The 18,161-nt window shown below is 28.4% G+C and overlaps 3 protein-coding genes across 3 annotated transcripts in view; 2 read left to right on the top strand and 1 right to left on the bottom strand.

Moving 5' to 3' along the window:
* Positions 1–1,301: 1,301 nt before the first annotated feature.
* On the top strand, positions 1,302–1,826 carry LOC116186006 (transformation/transcription domain-associated protein-like). Its single transcript, XM_031511996.1, has one exon. The coding sequence runs from the start codon at positions 1,368–1,370 to the stop codon at positions 1,824–1,826; it is 459 nt and encodes a 152-aa protein (XP_031367856.1). The 5' UTR covers positions 1,302–1,367.
* Positions 1,827–3,786: 1,960 nt separating this feature from the next.
* LOC102673952 lies at positions 3,787–7,365 on the bottom strand. Its single transcript, XM_006618847.2, has 2 exons — positions 6,683–7,365; positions 3,787–4,396 (listed from the first exon to the last, which is right to left on the bottom strand). The coding sequence occupies exons 1-2, from the start codon at positions 7,363–7,365 to the stop codon at positions 3,910–3,912; spliced, it is 1,170 nt and encodes a 389-aa protein (XP_006618910.1). The 3' UTR covers positions 3,787–3,909.
* A 3,723-nt stretch (positions 7,366–11,088) lies between these two features.
* LOC102676009 (myb-like protein X) overlaps positions 11,089–18,161 on the top strand; it is a 9,916-nt gene continuing 2,843 nt past the window's right edge. Inside the window, exons 1-3 of the mRNA XM_031511991.1 lie at positions 11,089–11,523; positions 14,174–15,093; positions 15,641–18,161. The exon at positions 15,641–18,161 is cut by the window's right edge and continues 909 nt beyond it. Of these exons, the coding sequence (XP_031367851.1) occupies positions 11,385–11,523; positions 14,174–15,093; positions 15,641–18,161 (3,580 nt within the window). The 5' untranslated portion in view covers positions 11,089–11,384. The remainder of the gene's footprint in view (positions 11,524–14,173; positions 15,094–15,640) is intronic.

Genomic DNA, 18,161 nt, shown 5'->3' with positions numbered 1-18,161 from the left:
TATAAATAATACATAATTTTTATAATTTATAAATAATTTATAAATTATGTTTGTGTATTGTAAATAGATTTTGTACAAAAATTATTTATTAAGATAAACATATATATGTGTAATTATTATGTGTAATTTTATTGAAAATATTTTATACTGATTGAATCAACATAAAATACAATACAAAAACAAAGAAGATATATATCGATACAAAAGAGAAAAAAAATGTTAATAGTAAAAATTCGTAACCTAAAATGAATACATAAATTCAAATTTTTAATAATAAGATAAATATATGAATAAAAGATAGAAATATAATTGTACACTTTATATTTAACATTAAATTACTACAAAATAGAATTTTTAAAATATTTTCATTGCATATTTAAAAAACTATTTTTATTTACATTGAATATATCTATTATTAATTGATAACTGTCACTTTTTGTATCATTTTCAGTGACATTAATATAGATATATCATATATCTTAAGTATATTGTTTTATAATGTAATAACTGAAATAGATACATCATTTCTATGTCTTGTTAAACATTTAATTGAAATTTCCAAATTGAATTTATGTAAAAATAAAAGAATATGAGATGTGAAAATAGAAATAAAATAATTAATTAATAGAATTGCAACGTAGAATACAGTTATTTTAATGATATCTGGAAATTATATCATTAATTATATTTTGATCAGTTCAAGGAAGACTGGCTTAAAATATTTTCATGAAATAATTAATGAACTATATCTACGCTTTTCTACCATCCATCATATATTTTACTTTATTTAGTTTATTTTAGATTTAAAACAGCCACATAATTGATTTATTTATTATGAAAGTACTTTATATTTCTTGAAAATTTATCATATTTATATTAATAATCCAATTATGCGAAAAAGCTTTTAACCATAAAAATGAAAATCACAATTAATGAAAAATTATTAAATTATTTAATCAATTAAATTTTTTAAGTTGTAAATTATCGAATCAAAAATCGAACGAAAATAATAATCTGCAAGACAAATTTTGTTACAAAATTTATTTATCAGTTTAAATATATTAGAAAGCAATTTCTGTTCACTACTTGTCATGAATAAGATTTAAATATTACTATAAAAGACAAATTTTATTCTTATATTTTAAAAATCATAAATAACAATAAAAAAAGAAATTTCGCCTTTCGTTTAATCAATGGAACATATACATTCGCATAATTCGTGATTACTCGAGGAACACCCGTTAAGCCACACACACAGAACAGAAACCAACGAGCGCATAAAATCAGACTATCGACTTCCGCAATCGAAATCCAGCGTGTACAATTAAACGTTTGGCACCCGAATCGTCAAAATTCCAAAAACGTGAATGGGTCTCTCTATAGTGGAGGCGGTGTGCGATTGCAATGAAAGCAGCACATCGTCTCAGACCTTAAAATGTTACATCACAACGAAGGATCTCCTACCATCATGCAAACCACTCATAAAGGCCACAATGAACACAAGATGCACTTTTCGTCGCATGATAATTTCTACTCTCATAATAATCATAATCCTGGCTATTATATATTGTTTGTCAATCTCTGGACAACACATACAAAATATCGGTAGAAATTTAAGAAGCCAAATTCAAGCTCGAATTAACGAACCGCTACCTAGAATATTACAATTTCGAACAATAGAGATTCCTAGATCGGAGGCAGAGCCAGAGTCAGAGGCAGGGTCAGAGCCAGAGCCAGAGCCAGCGCCAGAGCCAGCGCCAGAGCCAGCGCCAGAACCAGCGCCACCTCCACCAGAGCCAGAATTAGACGTAGATATAAGAGATTGAGTTAAAAAATATCAAAAGACTAACAGAGAATTCTGAAGAATTCGAAGAAACGTATTAGAATTAAAATAAATGTGAGTATTTTATTTTTATCTATGAGAATGAAAATATTTTAGACGAAATATTTTGCGACGAAATGTCATTTGAATAGTGAATCTTTCTTTTTATTAAAATTCGAAATTTCTCTCTTGTTTATAGATTTAAGTAGAGATCGGTTCATGACATTTCGATATATATACGAAGAGGTTAGGAATATCGATAATTCCGATATGTTCGTAAATAATTCTTATTATTTTATTTTATATAAAACAATATTCAATGATAAATATTAGAAAATGGATGTTTAGATGGAAGATATTTCGTCAATAGTATCACATAAACGAAATTTGTATTGTGATATGATATCTTATCTCGTTATCATATTCGAACAATACAGTTTTATAAAGTATCGAAAGTATTTTAAAATTTATATCCCAATAAGGACGATTAACATAAATAAGAACAAGAATCAATATTTTAAATACTTTACGAAACAAGATTTCTACTCTACGAAACAAGAAGAGGTTATTCTATACTATACTATTCTAGGTAAATATTTTAACAGGTAAATATTTTAACAACTTTTACTTTTTTTTTTATTTCAAATGCACATTTGATATTCTTTGAAATCATTAATTAATTCGATCAATTTAATATCTTCATCAGAATAAACACAAATTCCATGTGGATTTACGTGAACGATCAAAGGACGAGTCGCAAAATTTGGACGCATGCGTATAAATTTGAAAGAAAAAAGAAGAGAGGAACGTTTGATCCTGGATAACGAATGTGAGAAGTATGATGCGTTGTATATATAACTTGCGTGTACATAAATCCGTGTCCGAAACAGAGCGAGGTTGAAGTACATTTTTCATCTGCAACATTATTCGGGGCGAAAGTAATATTACATTTCACGGAACAACGCCGATACGTATTCTGTGTATCGTAACAGCTGCGGACATATGGAGTGCGCATAGAGAGGAGGGATGAGAGTAGCAGAAAGAGGCGAGATCCTGTGATCCATATTTCGATTTTTCCGCACCGATCAAAGCGTATCGTATGGGTTATACGCGCTGAAAAATCAAATTCAATGGTTCGAATGCGTTTGTACAAAAGGTAAACGCTATCGCCATAACCAACGCTAAGCCTTGATTCTTGCGCGAGTGAAATTCATGGTTCTGCTACTTTATGAGTGTTGCTCACGAAAGGGAGGAGGGAAAAAATGATATAATAATTTTATTAGTATCAAATTTTTTATGAAATTTATATATATATATATAGTCTGGTAATCTTTTGTCGTGCAAATGTAAACAAATGTAATAAATATATATTATTATTATAATTGTTATTACAGTGTTTAGAATTAAGCGAATACATTTGGAAAATAAAAATATAAATTTATAATTGATCGATCGAATATAAGAAAAGAATATAAAAAGATTATAGAAAAGTTATTTAGATTAGAAAATATATTATGATATTTTCCTATGAAATCAATAATAATGAGGAAGACGACTTATATTTAAGATTATATTTTTATAATTATAATTATAATTATATGTATAATATATTTATATATATTTTATAATTATATTTTTATATTGAAGATTATATTTTTCATATTTTTATCTTCATACAAAAAACGTAATTAATTCTATTAAATCATCATAAATTATGAGATCAATGAAAATTAATGGATTAAAAAAATCGTTATCAAAGATCGTATAAATTTGCAAACATTATAACGAACATTATAATTCATATATTTTAAAAATATTAGTTCTTGCACATATTTTACACAGTCATTGCACGTATTTTATCATTATCATATTTTATGAATCAATTTCATTAATGATTTTAAATTTATTGGCATACAAAACGAAAAAAAAATTATTTTTACCAACCGTACTTGTATCTAAAATATCTTTAAAATATTTTATTTCTTCTGCAAAAATAATCCATTAACTGATAATAAAAAAAAAAAGAAAAAAGAGACAAAACACTGAAATATATAAATCATGATTAAAATCGGAATAAATTAAACAGTTCAGTTAAAATCGTCTAATTGTTCCAAAAGTAACAAAACGCGAGTAAGTTCTTCGTCAGTAATGTGATCTAGGAATGACAGAACAACACCGGCAAAGAAGAATTTGTCCACGATATCTTCCCTGAGTCGTTGACCGTCTACTTCTGGATATTCAGATCTGACGGTGTCGATGTACAACGTCAAAATTTCCTGCACCTTCGACGAGCCATCCTCATGCGTCACGTTATACAGTAGAATGGGCCCAAGATCGACAGCCGGCGAACAATATCTCATTGTTTGCCAGTCGATCACCTTCGCGCCGATCGGTTTCCCGTTCTGATATTTGAACAGCAGATTATCGTGTGAAAAATGGCCGTGACATATTGTGGAAACGTCGTTCACCTCCGTCACGATACCTTTCACGATTTCCATTGGATTCTTGTTTAATCTCCGTTTCATCTTCTCGGCAAAGGCTGAGTTCGATAAGGATTCAAGGATGTTCAACATTCTGCAATTACATAATACGTTGTGTTGCGTAATTATTATTACATAATGATTATATAATTTTTTGAAGAGAGTTTGAAAGGTAAGTAAATTTGAAACATGATTTTCACAATTAGTGGTATATAATTAGAGAGAAGATTCTGCGTATATAATATATTAAAAATTTATTGCAATCTGTATGTATGTATCTTGCAATTTTTACTGCATATTCGAAGGAATAATTCGAAAATAAAATAAAATTAAGAATAAAAATTTATATAATACAATATATCTTTGCAGTATTATATTATATATTTTAAAATATATATATTTTAATTTATATTTATAATTAATTATTCGATTTCTGCATGATCTAACAACGTAAGATGTATATATATGTTCGAAAGGTATACTGATTTACAATATGTAATTACATTAAAGTGCGTACATGAGAATTCTGAGTAATAAAAAAATTTTAATCAGAGTTCAAATGAAATAAAATATTTTTAATAATTTGTCTTATGAGATTTATTAAGATTTATTATTGTTATTCAATTTTTCTTTTTAATAAATCGAAATTGAGAAAATGAATTATAATTTCAAGAAATATCCTTCCGAAATATAAAAAATTAAGATCATTATTAATGAAATCACGAGATTATGATATTTGATATTTGAACTTCAGATTTTCTAACAAATTAATTATTAATTGATTGACATCAATTTGTTGATGATTTCAAATTCGATCAATTTTGGATTCTGTCCAGCTCAATTGCGCTTGGATTATTACACTAATACAGAAATTGCTATACCATTGGTACTGACATCGATAATGTTAATATTACCAGTCTGTGATATTAAATCGATCAACGATGAGATTATAACATATGCAATACAATATAATTTTTTTAATAATAATTAGAGACATAAATGTACATACATATTTTATATATTTTATATTTATATATTTTATAATCTAATAAAAATTTATAATGAACAATTTATAAATTTATAAATTTCACATTAGATTTATCTTCTCTTTTTTATTAGATGAAATGCAAATTCTTTTATATTATATAGATATTTACTATAATAATAAAGTTGCAAATTTAAAATTTATAATTTTTAAGTTATTGATGCAAAGGAAAAATATACAATTGATATAATCCAATAACTTTTCAAATCAATATTATAATATTTTATAATATTTTTTTATTTAAAATCGTAATTCTTATCGATATTTTTTTTTTGCAACTTTTATCATAAATCTATTAAAAATTATTTATTAAAAAAACTAAAAGATAAAGTTAAAGAAAATTTAAGATATAAAAATTCTAATAAGATATTAAGATCTTAATAATATATTTATTAAGCCCCATTGATTATAAGTATTGATAGCAATGATAACAATAAGATTTTTTAAAATTACAGTTTTAAATTTATATTGTTTGATTAAAACTCATAATAAAATTTATAATCCTTGTAACTATTCTTACTTTGTTACTATATATTCTTCGGCAAGAAAAAATGAAATGTTGTTTATTTAAATGGAATTATTAAGTAATATTAATAACACTTAATTAAAATTACAAAGATTCATAATTATTTATGTTCCTTATTAATTTCCTCATTACATGAAAGAAAGATTTTGATTGATGATTAGAAGAAAAGAACGGATACTGTAAGATGTTTGGTCATCGTTTATAGCAATATATTATTGAGAAGAAAAATTATACTGTTACAATATCTTTCTTTTGGATTTTTTTAGACACATGATTTATACTTTTCATTTTATGATAAAGTATAAGTACATTTTTGATCGTGAGAAAGATTCGATGAGTAAAATATTTCTTCTGCAAGTATAAATAGATATTTCTACTTTGGAGATTATCAATCACCATTTATAAATTTAATGATCACATAATATTTCTTTTTGTTTTTTCTTAGAATGTGAATTAATTAATTTAAAAATTTGTGATTTAAAATATTATTTAATCAAGATAAACTTTTCAAAAAACTAGTTTAAAAATATGTCTAGAATATTATCAATAAATATACTATATATTACATCATATATTATCGAAGAATATATAATAGACATAATGTCTAACATCTTCAAGAATTAATTTTAAAATTCAGCTATTATATTACTGTCATATACTTTTTATTCAATAAGACAAACCCTACTCAAATATTACTTACTCTCCTTCCAACATTTAAACAATATCATGTATATACAGATACCAACAAAATCTCTGCTTTACAATATTAGCACAAGCATTCCAACCATTTCCAAGAAAGGATCAATTACCTAGTCGATCTCTTCTCATAATGGAGCATAGCCTCCTCGGTGAGGGAAATTTCAAGAAGTTTCGCCTCGAACTCCCTGAAGATCCCTGGCTCGGTCTCCTTCAGCCTCAACCCTCTCGCGTGAAACTTGGCCAAAACTTGCACGCATAATTTCAAATGATTCTCGTCCAGTTCACCGTCAACCTGCTTGTAATCATCCTTCTCCAGATCCTCCAACACGATCACTGTCCTTCCATAACGACCCAGATCGGACAGATAACACTTTGGAACCAAATCAGGCCCGTATTTAGGGGCCATCTTCGAGTAGAACATTTCCTCGTTCTGGAACGCATCGAACGCCGTTCGGCCCGTGTGCTCTGCCCCCTCCTCTGGAAGCAATTTCAAAACTAGTGGGAAGCTACGTGGCTCGCCGGAGAACTTGACCACAACCGTGACGCGATAAATCTCGCTGCTTCGGCTCAGCTCATCGAGACGAATCGTGGCCGAGTCGAACTCGACGAATTCCCTGGAATTTGGCTCGCAGAAGTACCGATCGTGCACCATTTCCGGAAGCAATTCATGCTCGATGAAGGCGATGCTCCGCTCCCAAATCTCGTGAGACTTCATAGTTATGGAACGTTCTTCGAGATCTAGATTTCTAAAACAACGATCTCTGCACGAGTCGAGTGACTGATGATTATACATGAGTCAACAATAATGGCGGTAATGTTTTCCTTACGCTTATCGAAAAGCTTATTAATGCAACACAACGTTCGAACACGAGAACAACGAGGGTATCAAATTTTATTGGACGTTTAAAGTTCAAACGTCGCGTTGATTGATTGCGCGAGTCAACAATAATGGCGCCGGCGTTTTCTTGTAAGAGATAATGCTTTTTAATATAAGGAAAAGAGCGCAATGCTGAACTCGTGGATCGAAGCCGGTATCTACTATATCTGCTGACTGCGTCGGTGAAATTGGGACGATTTGATAACTTTCCTCGTAACGATAACGATAACGAAAATAACTGGAACACATGTACAAACTAAAATCTATATATTTTACATGTATACACTTCCTTGGTTTCACATCGATAATTCACTTTCTGGTGAATACTTGCGAATTAAATACACTGGGTCGATATTTTCGAATACTTTCTTACCGATATCGATTATTTTCGATCGACACCTATGTTAACTTCGATTGACGCGAGATTGATTCTCGTAGGGTTATGGATACGTGTCAAATCGGTCGTGATAAATCGTGTAGTATATCGGTTAACATCGATGTACGCGTCGCGACGAGTTGGTCGCAAGTGGCCAGCTGGAAATATCGTAGGAGAATCGTTACGCGTGCCGGCCCCCCTCGCTGCCAAGATAATGAAGGCTCTTATCTTCTAATGACGTCACAAACAAGCTTATTCCATGATGCGACACGGCCGCAGATGGTTTACGACTTGACGAACAGTTCGCGAATGGCTGACGCGAGAGTGAATTTACGATATTTTTGATCGATTTTAATCAGTTTAAAAGTTTGTTTGATAATTTATTAATAAATAAACTTTTTACAAAATACGAAATAAGTTATTCAATTGTGTGAATAATCGGAATATGTGTTTGTGTTAAATAATAGAACTTATTTAACAGAACATTGTTATTACGAATTATAGTGTTAAAAAATTCTATACTGAGTGAATTTATAATGTGTGATTACCTCATAAATGATAATGATTCTTAAAAACAATCGAATTAAATATTTATTTTATATATAAATAATTGTAATTATAGTGTAATTATAAATAAATATATATAATTTTATCTCAATAAATTACAGTATTAATTTTGTTAAAAACATTTTCAGTTTTTAATAATCTTTAGAAAATTCAATAATATATCTATGTGTGTATCTGTGTGTGTAATTGGCCTTAATTTTCAAACCATGTGTAAAAATGGTGATATTACATTGAAACTTCTATTGGATTTGAAAATAAAATAAAATATAAAATGTAATTGGACGATCGAAATTACAATGATATACTGAATACCAAAAATGTGCTGCACATTTTAGTGCTGGCTACCATATGTATAATAAATAAAGCACATACATGTTACCACGTGTAGAGAAAATTCAATGTAATAATGGAAATTATTTTTTGCAAATATCTCGAAAAAGAAAACAATTATATATAGAGAAAATAATATTATATACATATGTTATTTATATCTATTATTCATATATTATATGTATATATTATATATATTGTATGCTTAAAAATAGATTATATATCTAAAATCTATGAGGATATTACATTGATGTTATTTTTTTATTTTTTATATTTTATTTTTATCTATAATAATAAATATAAAGAGCATATTCTTTATACACGTATTTTTTTTAATAATATAATATATATATACATTTTTGTTTTAGAAATATTTTATCTAAATGTTTGATTATTATTATTTAATAAAATTATAAATTAAAATTCAAGTTTTATACTTTCATTTTATTATATTTTTGAGTACAACATATTTTTTATATATACATATATCCTTGATAATATTTACACATGTATGTTTAGAATATTTTCCAAATATTTAACAATGTAATAAAATTGCAAATTAAAGTTTAAAAAATTGAATATTCTTTTTATTTCTCAATGTATGTTTACTTATAAATAGTGAATATAAATTATCACGTTTTTTGCATATATTTTTAATGATATAATGTATCATTTGTTAAAGCTAGTTCAAAGTAGAGAATTAATATATAGCATTTTATTAATTCAATGTTTAATTAATTCGCAGAGATTGGCGAGATCGATATCAATGAATTGCAAGCAAGAAAATTAGAATAAATAGAATCATGGATACGACAATTATAAAATAAAAAAAATTTTCTAGGGGACGATTCATTGAATTTCATAGGGTCTTTGCAGTGCAACGACATAGCAATCTGAAAAAGCTCCAACAAGTGATTTTAATTCTAACGTGATTACTTTGGTAAATCCTGAACTAAACGGAGCTCGTCCTTTGTCTTTTAAAAGTTTTACTTTGCCTCATTTTAATACCAGATGAAACTATTTGAACTTTACTGCGATTCACGTGCTGATTCTTATTGGTAATTGAAATTATTGCAAATTTAAAGTGAATTCATTTCATAGAATATAGAAAAATACATACAACTTCATATGAAAAATTTAAAATATTTGAAAATTAATTTCAAATATCAAAGATTTTTAATTTTAATTTCTAATTTTCTTCTCTCTCTTTTTTTTTCTTTATTATTCTTATTCTTGTTCTTTTATTAAAAGAATTTTAGTTCTCAAACATTAAATATAATGGAATATTAAGTTTAATAATTTTATAAAATTTTAATTAAAAAATTGTATATATTTATAATCTTTCTTAATCTTTCACTTCTTTTTCTTATTATAAATAAAGTGAAAATTTTAATAAGTTTAAAAATTGAAATAATTTGGATACAATTTTTTAGTTTTAAATAGAAATCAATTTTGTTGAAATATAATTGAAAATATTAAAATTCCTTCATTTAATATTGAAGTTTTTTCCATTTGGTCGTAAAATTTACCATTTATATATAACAATAATTCATATGTATTTTTAATAATAAATAAAATTAATAAAATTTAATTACAGAGTTATCTCTCTAATTTCTTCTATTCAATTCTTCTGTTCAAATATCCTACATATTACATAGGTGAATTATTGCAATACTTTAATTATTAACCATCTCGAGAAAAATGCTTTAACATTCTATAAACAAGAATCAAGTCCTTCAAACAAGTATATAACACATCGTTAAATAATATAAATAATTATTAACATAAAATAATACAACATATTTTTTTAAAATTGTTTTTCCTAATTACTTTTTTATTAACACTTATGCATTCATAGTATTTCTATTTACATGAATGATTCTATTTCGCGATTTTTTACAAATACTTCATCTTGTTTTTACATGATCTGAAATATTGACAATTGTCCAGTTTAGAATTCGTAATAGTTCGAATCTGATTGAATAGAAATTATCCACGAATTGGAAATAGAGAAAAACTACGACAACTCCAATCAAATGTCATACTTCTCGAGTTTTTTGCAGCGAACTTTAAAGAAGAAAGTTTTTAATAATAATTAGTTTAAGAAAGCAATTAAATGAAAGATGCAATTATAGCTGCAATGTATCAAATAATATCAATGTTTAATTGTACTTAGAACGATTAATATTAGATATAATGCTATCATGTATCAATGTTCAGGTCACCATTTATCTTAAATAAATAGAAATATCATAAATACACAAGTGATAAATAAATGGAAAAATGGAAACTATTTTATTTCTTTTTTTTGTGATTTTCTTGAGAATGAAGTAAAAAACAAAAAAAAAAAAAGAATTAGGACTTTTTTTTATATATCCCCTTTCAAAATTAACAATTAAATTCAAGACACATTGTATAAAATAATATTTAATACGCAACTTCATGTACTGATAAAGTGGAATTTATCAATAGCCCAACCGTCACCCGTAAACCAACACCAAATCCAACAATCCCTTCAGGTTTCCGTAATTCAAAATTCCATGTGACAGGATCGCCACGAAACCCGTGAGGCAACACTAAATTTAATACTTCAAAATAACCGCACGGGTTTGTGGTGCGAAATCCACAGAAAAATACAGATCCAACTGATATAACCTCCTCGATGATGAATATACCTTACAATATACAAATGTCAACAGGCGTGCCCAACGTGCCTGAACAAAGCAGGGTATTCCAACAACCCCGAATGGTCACGCAACAAATGCAAACTGCCCCTTGTATTTATTCGACAAATCCGCAAGGTATTCGTGTTAACAAAAGTTATTAACAGTTCGTATATATGTGTAACGTAAGGTGTTGATGTATTCGTGGGAGATTCTTTGATTTTTTATAATTGATCTTGATATCAATTATAGGAATCGAAACAAATACAAAATTTGGTATATAAAATATAGGTTTGGTATTTGGTATATAAATTATATATAAAATTTGATATATATAAATAATTTAATTAAGAATTATTTATTAAATTATAAGTAATTGAAGTTTATTCCTTTGATTTAACGCAAATTTAAGTTGTTAATAATATTAATAAATTAATTGAAATAATCAAAAAAAATAAATAATGCAGTATATTTAAAATAAAAAATTATTCTAAAAATTGGGAATAAATAAAATTAAATAACATTGAAATTAATAAACTATTAGAAATATTTTAAAGTATAGAAATATGATATAATCATATTTAAAAAAATAAAGTATTTCAAATTTTGATTTAACTTAAAAATTGACGTAAAACAAAGATTTCATTAAAGTACAAATTAATTTAGAAAAACGAAATTTCAAATCATCTTCTATTTAAAATTTAAAAAATAAAAATAAATTTTGCAATCTAATCAAATGTAAAAATATAGAAACTATAATATTAAATAAATATTGATTTTTAAATTTTAATCTCCATATTTTTTATTATTATATTATAGTCAATTGTTTTTCAAAATCTTTATAAAATATAAATTTTATATAATAAAATAATCATTTTTTTTTTTAAGTTATTCATAACTTATCTTCTCATCATTTACTATTATCTAAATAGTAAATGAAAATATAATCTTTGAAATATATAATATTCAAATTATCTTCATTTTCAATATTCCAAATTAACAACATGATATTAAAATTTAAAATTTCGTGTCATATTTTATATTTTTGGAATATTTCCAGAATTCATAAAATTGAAAAATAAAATTAAAATACAAATGAATAAATTAAATAATTTACTTCAAAATTTTGATTATATTTTAACTATAATTTCAACGATCAAATATTTAAAAACTGAAAAATTTTTGGAAATTCACGTTTTATTCTTCTGCAGATTAAATCGGAATATTAAAATTGCAAATTTTTGCACAAACATCATTCGCTTTTATTATTTACGATATTACGATATATTAAATTTGATAACATTAATAGTTTTTTAGAAACTTTGGTATTCTAAATTATCAGCAATATTCCAAATTTTCTATTCAAGAATTTTCTATTCAATTTTTGTTTTGTTTTTGGCTTTTAGAATCAAATTCCAAAAGATATATTCTACGAATATATTAACATCTTGTATAGGATATCTATCTGATTATCGAAAGAGATGGGATTTCGATGGCAAATATCGCTTTTGAGACCGTAAATCACGGTCGACCAGATTGGATTTAATGAAATCCTTTGAGAAACTAATGAAGGTTTTTCATTGCGGTACGCTGATACGAATTTTGTAATTTTTTAACATATTGCCATTGTCAGAAACCAGCAGTTAATTAGTTTTTTGTTTTTTAATTTGAAAAATATTGAAAAATATTAAAAGGATTTAGCTTTAAAAAATTTAATTGAGTAATATAATATATGGTTAAACACGGTATGATTTTTCGTACAAGCTATAAATTAAAAAATTTTAATCTTTATTTTCGATTTTCGTTTTTATATAGAATTATCTCTCTACAAATTTGCTAATATAAAATATATAAAAATATATATAAAAAAAAAATATATATTTTGAAAAATTTTGCAAAAAATATTGTAAACATAGATTTTGTCATTTTGATTGAATGTAAATTTGTAATTTTCATGTAAATTTAAATTGTATTGTACATTATATTTTGAATAATTCTTTTGTTGAAAAAATTAATTTTAATCTATGCGTATAATATCGATTGAAAATTAAATATTTCAATAAAAGATGTATTCGGAATTTCAAATTTAAAAAAAAATCAATTAGAACTTTTTTAAGTACGTTTAGTTTTTTTCTAGATACAATTCTATTTACTTTCGTAATCAATTGTTTCTAAAAGAATGCCTCATAAAAGAATGTTATTTTTAATACGTCAAAAGAATTTTTACGATTACGATACAATTTTTAAACCGCTTTGTATAAATATTTTCATAAAAGAATATAGTTATGTTAATAATTTTTTAAACAAAATATTGTGAAAATTTTAATCTCTTTTAATACATTTTTACTTTATCAATAATTCAGATCTCAGAAACAATTCCTTTTTAATCATTTATATTATAAAATATAGATTATACCAAATATAATTAATAGACAAAAAATTCAAAACTATTATATTATATTTAAAATATATATAATTATTTGCAAAAATGTTCTTTTCTTCGATTTCGATCTTAAATACATTATCAAGCTCAACATTCTGAACAATTTTCAAAATATTCACAAAATATTATCAACATTTATTTATGACAAATTCTCCAATTCTAGCTATATATGTTTTAATATTTTTCTTTATGATTAAAATCGAATGATAAACATATATAAAAAAAAGTTCAAAATCATGCCATCTATATCGAGATCATCGAAATCGACGAGAAGGATTACGACTGTAAATAATTATTCCAAATAAATATTCCAAACCTTCTAATCTCAACAAATTATCGATACAGATCCGTTCAAGCAACCATGCTACCAATTCCATCAAGAGGATGTATACATGGCGAATCACCAGTACCAACCAAACCCCATGCAAAACCCGAAAAGCTCTTACCTGCCAATATTTCAACAAACATATCCCAATATACCTACATCTACAAACGTACAAACACAACCAAATTACACTATCCTCCCACAAAATGTTCTTGACCAGATACGCAACTGCATGAATGGGACGAGTTCCATATTTATTTTGCCGGCCACCTGTCACCAACAAGCCAGTCAAACCGCTCAAGGAAACCCAATACACCAGCAGACAACAGCACAATTGACGAATGTCAATCCATCACAACCAATCTCCTATCCACCCTCCTTCTATCCCTATCCTATCCCTATGCCTATCTACAACTCGTTTGGACAACCTCGCGTTCATTGCTCGCATTGTTGGCAAAACAGACAAGCAACCGGCAAGGGCTATCCCCACGGATGCTGCTGCCACATGCTCAAGGTAGAGGAGGAGCATCATTGCACACCTACAGACGATGACACTATTTGCTCGAAACGGAACTGTCCAGCTTCCATAAGTCTTCAAGCATTGGCATCGCAATTTTTGACACTTCCAGGGATTATATCTTGTTGCGCTACACGTTTGATCCTGAGGAGAATACCTGGCTCTAATATAACGACCACCATGGAGGAGACGATGGAGAAGGCCCAAATGTGTCTAAATACCCTTAACAAGGAACAGTTGCTGTCCGAAGCGAGGAGCGCGCAGCAGTTGAACGCTTTGATCAATCTCCATATGACCACGAATCCACCGGCGAATATTATTCCGTTGCTCACGCTGGTGCAGGTGAAGGTGAACGTGCTGAAGGCGCAGGTCGAGAGTTTGATCAACAAGAAGGTGATGGAGTGTCAGGGATATGGGTATGAGGTGGGTTTCGTTTTGTTAAGCGATTTGTATAAGGGGCCTTGTTGGGTTTTACAAAGACGGACCTTCAGATTAAATTAGAAATTATTTCTTCTGGTTCAAGAAAATTAAATTTAGGTTTAAGTTGTAATATAAGAAATGTCCTGCGTTTTTGTATTTATCTATTGCATTGTATCTGTTCGAGAATTAAATTATATACATATATATCTGTATAAATATATTTTACTCCATCTCTCATTTAATTTGATTTCATTTTACTCGTAAAAATCATTTTCAATAAGAATTCATGCCTTCTTCAGCCTTACCATCTATCTTTCTTCGCTCCTGATAATCCCAATGAGACATCAACATCGTTCAAATTCGTTTCACAAAATATCATCGTACCTAATTACAAGTGCAAAACTCAATCAAATTACTGCCGAATCATCCTTGTTCGCGTAATTTTTAACGAAGAGAAGCTGCGAATAATAATAAAAATATATTCTTTCTTCACGAGCATCCCTTCCTTCGTTCCCATTCCGTTCACCACCTCGTCTATCGATGTTTCCAGGTGGAAACCGCCGGCCCCATAGATCCAGCCGTGCTCTGCACCAAGACGAACGAGGAGTTGCGACACCTGCTCGCCGTCTTGAGGCAAAAGGAAACCGACGAGCAACTTAACGTGAACTACTCGCCTTATAGCTCGCAAAGAGTGATCGCCGAGAGCCGTTTAATCACCGTCCGAGCGAAAATCCGGCAAGTGGAGATGGAATTCGATAGAAGGAGAAGTGTCGCGATACCCCTGCCTCTGCCCACTCTCACCTCGAGAGCCATCCAACAATTCTCCGAATCCAGATGCATGTTCGGTATCGCGGACGCGCATCTGTTCGAGCCTTACGTGCAGGGCAAGATATTCGAGTCGCCCGATCCGTTTTCACACTGCCCACGCAGCCATAAGAAGCTTTGCCTGCAACCGCGTGAATATTTCCAGGATTCAGTATGCATAAGGCGAAATGTTAAAATAAAGGATACGTCTGATACTGGAACCGCGATGCATAAAGACACGGGGACTGGGGAGAGTGGTGCGAAGAGTACGAAGGAGAAAGGGGTTGAATCGAAGTCGAGCGTGGAGATCTGCACCTGTGAGACGACTTCGTCCGAGGAGAGCATTGATGAGGATAAAAAAAAACTCCAATTAAATATCGACCAAAAAGGAAACGCGTATAATGTGAAATGTGCATCGTTGTTGAAACTGCCGCCCCACATCGTTACGAGAGTCGAGGTTTGCAAGGCTGGAGAGTTGAAAGAGATGAGGAAAGAAAAAGAAGAAACGGATGAGAGAGCGAAAGATGATGAAATCGAGAAGGTTTGTGAAGTAAAACCGATAGACACGAAGATTGCTCGTAGCAGAGAAACGAGTAAAATTGAGAATGAGGTTAAAATGTTAAGAATTGAAAAGAAGTCTGAAATTATTGGGCCGATTCAGATAAATATTAAAAGTAGGGAAAGTGTGAGAACGTGTAAAACCAGTAAGACTGATGTGTCAAAGAAGAAGGTGTTTGATTGTAAATATATTTCTATTAAGGAACCAGAAGAAAGTGAGGAGCATGATAAAAAGAAGATATTTCATATAATCAAGGAAAGAAGAAAAGAGAGCCAAAAAACGAAAAAAGTTACATCGGAACCAAATTTAGAAGTAGAAAGCATAGAAAAAGATGATAAAGATGTTTCAATTAAGGATGAACCAATAGAAAAAACAACTAAAGCCAGTGAAACTGATGTGTTAAAGAAGATGGTGCTTGATTATAAATATATTTTTATTAAGGGACCAGAAGAAAGTGAGGAACATGATAAAAGGAAGATATTTCATGCAATCAAAGAAAGAAGAAAAAAGAGCCAAAAAGCAAAAAAAATTACATCGGAACCAAAATTAGAATTGGAAAGTATAGAAAAAGATGGTACAGATGTTTCAATTAAGAATGAACCAGTCGAAAAAATGACTAAAGCCAGTGAGATTGAAGTGTCAAAGAAGCAGGTGCTTGATTGTAAATACATTTCTATTAAGGAACCAGAAGAAAGTGAGGAGCATGATAAAAAGAAGATATTTCATGTAATCAAGGAAAGAAGAAAAAAGGATCAAAAAACGAAAAAAACTACATCGGAACCAAAATTAGAATTAGAAAGCATAGAAAAAAATAATGGAGATATTTCAATTAAGGATGAACCAATCGCAAAAACCAATAAAGCCAATGAGATTGAAGTTTCAAAGAAACAAATGCTTGATTGTAAATACATTTCTGTTAAAGAATCAGAAGAAAGTGAGGAGCATGATAAAAAGAAGATATTTCATTTAATCAAAGAAAGAAAAAAAGAAAGTCAAAAAACGAAAAACGTTACATCGGAACCAAAATTAGAATTAGAAAGCATAGAAAAAGATGATGCAGATGTTTCAATTAAAAATGAATCAGTCGAAAAAACAAGTAAAGCTAGTGAAACTGATGTGCTAAAGAAGATGGTGCTTGATTACAAATACATTTTTATTAAGGAACCAGAAGAAAGTGAGGAGCACGATAAAAAGAAGATATTTCATGTAATCAAGGAAAGAAGAAAAGAGAGTCAAAAAACGAAAAAAGTTACATCGGAACCAAAATTAGAATTAGAAAGCATAGAAAAAGATGGTGCAGATGTTTCAATTAAAAATGAATCAGTCGAAAAAACAAGTAAAGCTAGTGAAACTGATGTGCTAAAGAAGATGGTGCTTGATTACAAATACATTTTTATTAAGGAACCAGAAGAAAGTGAGGAGCACGATAAAAAGAAGATATTTCATGTAATCAAGGAAAGAAGAAAAGAGAGTCAAAAAACGAAAAAAGTTACATCGGAACCAAAATTAGAATTAGAAAGCATAGAAAAAGATGGTGCAGATGTTTCAATTAAAAATGAATCAGTCGAAAAAACAAGTAAAGCCAGTGAGACTGATGTGCTAAAGAAGATGGTGTTTGATTACAAATACATTTTTATTAAGGAACCAGAAGAAAGTGAGGAGCACGATAAAAAGAAGATATTTCATATAATTAAAGAAAGAACAAAAA

The sequence above is a fragment of the Apis dorsata genome, unplaced genomic scaffold (genome assembly GCF_000469605.1).
Source record: "Apis dorsata unplaced genomic scaffold, Apis dorsata 1.3 scaffold_376, whole genome shotgun sequence".
Classification (NCBI taxonomy): Eukaryota; Metazoa; Arthropoda; class Insecta; order Hymenoptera; family Apidae; genus Apis; species Apis dorsata.
This window is presented reverse-complemented; position numbering and strand designations above follow the sequence as displayed.

Coding starts and splice junctions, on each gene's coding strand:
- LOC116186006 (XM_031511996.1), top strand. CDS start 1,368: ATGGGTCTCTCTATAGTGGAGGCGGTGTGCGATTGCAATGAAAGCAGC.
- LOC102673952 (XM_006618847.2), bottom strand. CDS start 7,365: ATGTATAATCATCAGTCACTCGACTCGTGCAGAGATCGTTGTTTTAGA. Junction 4,397..6,682: donor TATGAGAAGAGATCGACTAG/GTAATTGATCCT, acceptor ATGTAATTGCAG/AATGTTGAACATCCTTGAAT.